We start from the raw sequence: 7914 nt of genomic DNA on the forward strand, positions 1-7914 counted from the left end.
GACACAGACAGACACAGACAGACAGACACATACAGACACAGACAGACAGACAGACAGACAGACACAGACAGACACAGACAGACAGACAGACACAGACAGACAGACACATACAGACACAGACAGACAGACACAGACAGACACAGACAGACGGACACATACAGACACAGACAGACAGACAGACAGACAGACACAGACAGACAGACAGACAGACAGACAGACACAGACAGACACAGACAGACAGACAGACACAGACAGACAGACACATACAGACACAGACAGACAGACACAGACAGACACAGACAGACAGACACATACAGACACAGACAGACACAGACAGACAGACAGACACAGACAGACAGACAGACAGACAGACCCTGGTGAACACATGTCCTCCTTGGCAGAGGTCATAACTGGGTTTACATAAATCTGAGCCCTTTAAGCCCAGTCTGTTGTGGATCCAGTACAGTTCACTTCAGACCTCAGTGGATCCATGTTGATTTGTTTATTTGCATTTTTTTGTTGTTGTTGTTTTTAAGCAAATTCAGTCCAAGAAAGTAAATCGGTGCCGTCCAGATCGGTCTTCAGGGTTCTGAGGCTTAAACTGGTCCATATCAGACTCATTCAGAACTCCTCCTCTGACGTTCAGTTTATCTGTTTCATTTTTCCAGTGAAGAAGCAGGAGGTGACAGTGTCCGTGGCGACGGTCTCCATGGTGATGGTCACCGTAGCGTCTTCATGTACGGCTTCTGCAGACACAGCGAGCCGTGGTGAGGCAGCGGACGGCCGTGGTAGTGTTCGATCAGAGAGGCCAGGTCTGGGAAGGTCACCTCTGAGTCCAGGAAGATGCAGTCGTTCTGAAAAAAGAAAAACAAACACAGACGACATGAATGAACATCCACGACCACGGTTTAATAAAGAAAAGGAAAAAACAAACAATCTGGAAATATATAATAATAATAATAATAATAATAATAATAATAATAATAATAATAATAATAAACACTGGAATGGTTACATGTGTAAACCACAAACATCTGAATAAGAACAGAGAAAGTGTGTGTGTGTGTGTGTGTGTGTGTTCGTTTGAGTCATGACGTTTCATACGTGATGAAAAAACGTACAGAAATTCACATTGACCACACCCACTTCCAATTTCTGACCAATCACACAACAGGTATCAGATGTCACACAAAGAAAAAGTTCTGCAGTTTAAGTTGTTTAATGTTTGTTGTTGTCAATTTATTTTATTATTAATTACTATTGTTATTAATAATAATATAATAATAATAACATTATTTACATACAGGTACTTATATTACTTACATATTACTGTTAAAGCTACTATTACTATTATCACTTTATTATAACCTGGATCCTGTGATTTTTAAACTCTCTCTCTCTACAAATATATATATATATATATATATATATATATATATATATATATATATATATATATATTAAAACCATAATAATAATCATAATAATCATAATCACAATAATCATTTTAATAATGTTTAGATCATACATATAAATACAGTTAATATTGTGTCTATTCACATTTATGTCTATTTGTTTTATTTTATTCTATTTCAGTTCTATTCAAATTTTATTTTTTTTTTAAATTTATATTCTTATTTATTTTACTTTTAGTTTTAGCCATTATTATCTGCACTCTAGTCTTTTTTTCCCTTACATATTCTTTTTTTCTTACATATTGTTTTTTTTCCTTGTATATATATTTTTTCTTACCTATTGTTTTTTTCTTATATATATATATATATATATATATATATATATATATATATATATATATATATTTATTTATTTATTTATTTTTTTTTTTTCCTTACATCATAGTTTTTTTTCTTATATATATTTTTTCTTACATATAGGTTTTTTTTTTATTTATATTGTTGCACTGACTGGAGGAGCACAATAACTCCAGTGACAGACCAGTTGTCTTGGTCCTGGACAGCAGAACCTGGGACACTGATAACATCCATGCACTGTTGGGAACAGTTCATTTTGATGTAAACGTTGTCTTTATTTCCTGAGTGGAAACCTGAAGTGGCTCACAGGAAAAAAAAAAGGAAAAAAAAAAAAGCCTTTAGAGAATGTGGGTGTGTTCTTACCTCCTCGAACAGTCGGTAGTTTCTGGCTTTACTTATACTGACGTCCCACACCACCAACACCTGCACAAACACAAACAGCCTTTAATTCTGCATAAATTACAGACCAGGGGGTCCAACATGGGGTCTGTGGTCCAAATTACAGACCAGGGGGTCCAACATGGGGTCTGTGGTCCAAATTACAGACCAGGGGGTCCAACATGGGGTCTGTGGTCCAAAACTGACCCACCACAGAGTCCAAACCAGCCCTTCAGGTCAGAAATTAGACTGAATAAATGAAGAGTTACTGGTGTTGAACTGGTTTGAGTTCAGGTTCCACACTCAGACCAGTATGATCTAAAGTCAAATAATAACAGAAGAACCTGGAAATAATGACTCTGAATGAACTTCTGGTTTGATGTGAAAAAAATAACCTTAAATTATGAAAATATTTAAATTTACAAACTATCCATGGATAAAAACTGTAAATAAGCTGAACAAATATGGAGAACATGAAATGTTTAAAGAAAATTGAGTACAATTTTAACAATATTCTGCCTGTTATTAAATGTTTATGTGACATCGTATGTAAAACACATGAATAAATGATAAACTGAGCTGTAATATTGTTAAATTCTACTTATTCTTCGTATGAAATTTCTTTTTTTTTCAGGTTTTTCCCATATTTTCAGTTTGGATAGTTTGTAAATGTAAATATTTTCATAACTTAACGTGTTTTTTTGCACTGAAACAAAGAAAAAAACTTGTATTTGTTATTAACTATAGGTTACAGAGTTATTATTTGACTGGTCTGATCCACATTTGATCATATTGGTCTGAATGTGGAACCTGGACTGCCATGGGTTTGGCGTCCCTGTTGTAGACTAGTATCAACGTGGAAGGTTGACTTTCTGAGTCCAGGTCGGTTTATGCAGAATTGGGATTTTTTACTTTTTTCATCAAAAAGTAGGGTTTGTTTACATGAAAGGGGTTAAAAACATGACAATCACTGAGTTTGGGTTTTAGGACTTCGAAACAGTTATGTATCAGCGACTACTGACAAAATAAGTCTATCTTAAAGGTTTTTTTTCACCCAACGTGTTCATCGTCCTCTGACTGTGTCCTGAAGTCTAATAGAGTCACATGAAAAATTATTATTCCATCCAAAGTCACCAAAAACAATGGTTCTGCAATCCAGTCCTAACTCCTGTGTGTGTCATGTGACTAAAACAGACAGAAAAGAAAACATGGAAGGAATAAAAGCACTGTTTGTGTCAGTGCAGTGACACAGATACTGATGGAAGAACTGAAGGGATTTTGGTTTTTACCCAGAGAACATGTTAAATGGATCGATATCAGCTGTTGAATGAAACTACTATGAGCTGTTTTTGTTGTTATCATGATATTTGTCCAAACAAACGCACCTTTAGTTGGACCAGGCATTAAAATGAACAAGAAACTGAAGAAAACAAGGGGTGGGCTCATTATTTTTTCCACGACTGCATTAGTCTGTGAGAACAGACCCAGTAAACCCAGTAGATCCTGGTCCTACCTTGGAGGTTTTGGTTCCTGAGTTCCTGATGCCGTACAGTCCGTCCTCTGGAGAAACTCCACTTTCTCTGAACAACCTGCAGCAGAAGAACACATGAAGAACACCGACACTTTCATTTATTCAACAGGAGATGAGTCCAATGTTCAGACACTAAAGGAAGTGGAAGCAGAGCAGTGAGATGAGAAGGTGCAGTTTGTTTGTCCACCACTAGAGGGCAGGTTTACTCTACAGAAGAGGGAGAAGGGGGGCTTACTTTTCTACAAAACTGGTTTCAGTGGTGTCGATGAACACTGAGTCTGGAAGCTGCACCTGAAAAAAAACACACACTTTTAAGACGTTGATTCACACTGAATTATAACTCACACACTTACATTTAGCACTCAGTATAAAACTGACTAATACGCACTATGTAACAAACACTGACTATTTGTACCAAGGTTCTAACAGTTTTTATATTTTTCATTATAGTTTAGTTTTATTTAGTTTTGACTTTTTTTCTCTGATTCAGTTTAATTCGTTTTTCGAGCAGGTTTGCTAGTTTTTATTAGTTTTCATTTTTTTTCTAAATGCTTAGGCCAAAACCAAAGGTTCCAATCCGGCCCACAGGATGAATTTACAAAGTGCAAGTTAGGGCGACAAACTCAAAAATAATATCATAATAACCTATAAATAATGACAACACCATTTTTTTCCCCTTTGATTTAGTTCAAAACAATTAAATAATGAAAACGTCTACATGAACAAACAATAAAAAAAATTATGAACAACCTGAAATGTCTAAAGAAAATTAAGAGCAATTTCAACAATATTCTGCCTGTTAGTAAATGTTTTGTGTCTTTGTAGATATGATCTGTAATGCACATGTAGAAATGATAAGTCGAGGCATAATATCGATAAAAATTGTACTTATATTTCTTAACAAATTACATTTTGTTTCAGGTTATTCACATCCTTTTTGTTTGGATAATTTGTAAATGTAAATATTGGTATAATTGAATGTTATTTTTTTGCACTAAAACAGTTTGGAGTTGTCATTATTTATTGCCCATCATGCTATTATTGTACTGGTTCGGCCCACTGCAGATTAAATTGTGCTGAATGTGGAACCTGAAAGAAAAGGAGTTTGACAGCCCTGCTCTATGAAATTCATCGGCTGCTGAATTCGACTGGTGGTTAAAGTTGACGGTGTTTCTCTTACGTTCTCGTAGTCGTCGTCGTCGGACTCGTCGTCGTGTTTGGCAGAGTCCCATTTCCTCCTGAACTCCGGCGGAACCTCATCTCCAGATGAACGGAAACTCTGTCCGTCCGGAGACGCTCTTCTGACAAAAAAACACACAGAGCCTCAGCTTTCAGAGTGGCTTTTAACAACGCATTCCACATAATACATGGTTTGGATCGTAGCTGTAGTGCTAGTGGTATGTTCTGTTTTAATAATGTTCGCTCTTATTATGAGATGTTACCGAAAGCAATTTTGAATTTTATTCTGCATTTAAGTCATTCTAGAAATGTTGTGATTTTTACAGTTAACTCTGACTTTTACACTGATTCTGTTTGTTAAATACTGGCACCAGCATCTGCATACTTGTTACTGAAGATAGGGTGTGTGCATGCGTGTCGTTTTTACATTTATAACCCTTTTTATTATTTTTTTAAAGCTCATTATACTCTATGGACTGTAACTATTTACATGTCTGATACAAATAAATAAATAAATACATTTCAACAGCCCATAGACGTCCTTCTACTCACCTACAGCGCATCATCTGCACAGTGTTTTCAAGTTTTTTACACTTATTTGTATTTTAATCAAAGCAATCAATCAAACTTTATTCATACAGCACTTTACAACAGCATAAAGAAGACCCAAAGTGCTTTACATCTAAAAGTATGATTAAATTATAAGATAGAAACAGTTTAATCAAATACCATAAATATGCATAAAATAAGACACAACAAACACACAGTAATAAAAAAAACACAAATTTAAACCTAATAGATAATTTTAACAAACCATATTTTTTTTAAATGCAAAATAATCCAATATTCTACATAAAAATTATATTCTTTATTATTTATTTTTTCCTCCTGTCATATGTCAGTGATTAACACCAACTTTGGTTCATATAATTCTTTTTGTTTCTAGGTCAATGCTAAACGTGTCAGTGTGTATTTTGTACTCACTTGGTAGAAGGGTGTTAGTGTAGGAATTTAACACGGTTTATTATGGGATGGTTTTAGTGGATGGATCAGAATTGTTAAAAAATCATGCAAAAATGAACAACTTTTGAATCCTGACCTGAAAAAAATTTGCAAAAAATAATATGACCTTTAATAACATGAAGTGTAAAGTGTGCATGATATGCTCACCTGGACACTGGAAGGTTAATAAAAACTGATTTTAGCATTAAAAGCAAATAAAATGAGGAATGATGTAAAAACAACAAAAAAAAAAACGACAAATATATCAAATAATGCAGCAACTAATGATTACCATCAGCAATTATTAAAATGATGGTCACTAAATGTCAGAAAATAGAAAGAAAGTTCATATTTATAATTAAAATAGCAGATTTTATCAGTCTTATGACGTTTAATAACATGAAATGTAAAGTGTGCATAATATGCTCACCTGGACACCAGAAGGTTAATCTGTTCGTAAATGTTATTCGTACTATTTCTTGGTAAATGTGTCTGTTTTTTATGTTTGAACTGTTCTGTAACTGTGGACTCACTGGTAAAAGACGTTCTTAATCTCAATGGGTTTTTTTTTCTGGTTAAATAAAGGTAAATAAATAAATAAACAAATATATAAAAAGATGAAAATAACATTAGATGTAAAAAGATGAAAACGACGTAAGACAAAGACAAGATGGAGGTTGTTGACCACCAGGGGGCGTGGCCGCGGCCTGTAACTTACTGCAGTTGACTTCCTGTGGGCGTGGGCTTGGCCTTGGCGGCGGGCAGAGGGGGTTTGCAGGACGGAGGAGGCGGTTTGGGGATCGCTGGTTTAACGTGCAGTCCGGGTGTAAGGTGCGGAGACAGGGGGGCGTGGCCGGGGGGCGGGAAGGGGCTGGGTTTGCTGCGGTGCTGGTTGCCTAGCGACTGGCTCCCCCCAACGTTAAGCGAGCAGTGGGCGGGGCCGTTCAGACTCAACCTGCTGTCCAGTTCTTCACAGATGGGCAGAGTGTTGGGGTACTGGACCGACATCGCAGGGGGGGCGGTCCCTGCCGTCCCCGCCCACTGAAACGGCCCAGGTCTGGGGAGTCCTCTTTGCAGCCTGGGGAGGCAGAAGGGGGAGGCTGGAGGGGGAGGGCTTCGGCAGGTGAGGGGCGGATGGAAGGGGAGGAGGCGGGCCTTTGGTGGAGGGAGGCGGGATGGGTGGGGGTTTTTTAGGGAGGGGGCTGGTTGGGATCCTGCTGAGCGGTGGAACTGGGGGGGGGCGGATCTTTGCGGAAACCTGCCGTGGAGTCCTGACGGAACTGGACCGCTGCCGGGACCGGAGGGGGGGGGTAAGAGGGAGGCGGCCCCACGGGTCGACCTGCACAGGGGATGACAACAGGGTCTGTGATTGGTCAGTTTTACTGTCCACGACTCAGCGGGAATGAAAGAGAACGAACAGACAAGTTTACAACCAAACACAACAAACTCAGAAACTAAAGAAAAGGATCATTTACACGTTTCCATCCATTCATCTGATGTGAGGAGACTATGATACGGATTTAACTCCCTGATTTGCTCATTGTTTCTTGATTTTTGTGCTTATATCACAGATAAACACGTACATACAGTCACGGAAAAAAAATGATTAGACCATCAAAAATCACCAATCAAATCACCATCATCAAAAGTCACCAAAAACAATGGTTCTGTAATCCAGCCTGAACTCCTGTGTGTGTCATGTGACTAAAACAGACAGAAAAGAAAACATGGAATGTCTAGAAGCACTGTTTTTAGCAGTACAAGAACACATGCAACATGTTTATCATGAAAACATGTTAAATGGATCGATATCAGCTCTGAAATTAAACTCCTATGAGCTGTTTTTCTTGTTATCATTATATTTGTCCAAACAAATGGACCTTTAGTTGGACCAGGCATTAAAATGAACAAGAAACTGAAGAAAACAAGGGGTGGTCTAATCGTTTTTTCCACAGCTGTATTTAGATGCTACAGTCTGTCATGTAAACAGTGATATCTAGTGATCAAAGTGTAAACTACAGCCATCTAAACACCACCTGAACCCGACCTACG

The 7914-nt window shown here is 37.4% G+C and overlaps 1 protein-coding gene across 1 annotated transcript in view; it reads right to left on the reverse strand.

Moving 5' to 3' along the window:
• Window positions 1-282: 282 nt before the first annotated feature.
• LOC115429038 (SH3 domain-binding protein 2-like) overlaps window positions 283-7914 on the reverse strand; it is a 16889-nt gene continuing 9257 nt past the window's right edge. Inside the window, 8 exon segments of the mRNA XM_030148274.1 lie at window positions 283-854; window positions 2136-2195; window positions 3664-3739; window positions 3917-3972; window positions 4862-4982; window positions 6581-6880; window positions 6882-7111; window positions 7113-7201. Coding sequence (XP_030004134.1) covers window positions 720-854; window positions 2136-2195; window positions 3664-3739; window positions 3917-3972; window positions 4862-4982; window positions 6581-6880; window positions 6882-7111; window positions 7113-7201 — 1067 coding nt within the window. The 3' untranslated portion in view covers window positions 283-719.

Source organism: Sphaeramia orbicularis, chromosome 12 (assembly GCF_902148855.1).
Source record: "Sphaeramia orbicularis chromosome 12, fSphaOr1.1, whole genome shotgun sequence".
Lineage (NCBI taxonomy): Eukaryota > Metazoa > Chordata > Actinopteri > Kurtiformes > Apogonidae > Sphaeramia > Sphaeramia orbicularis.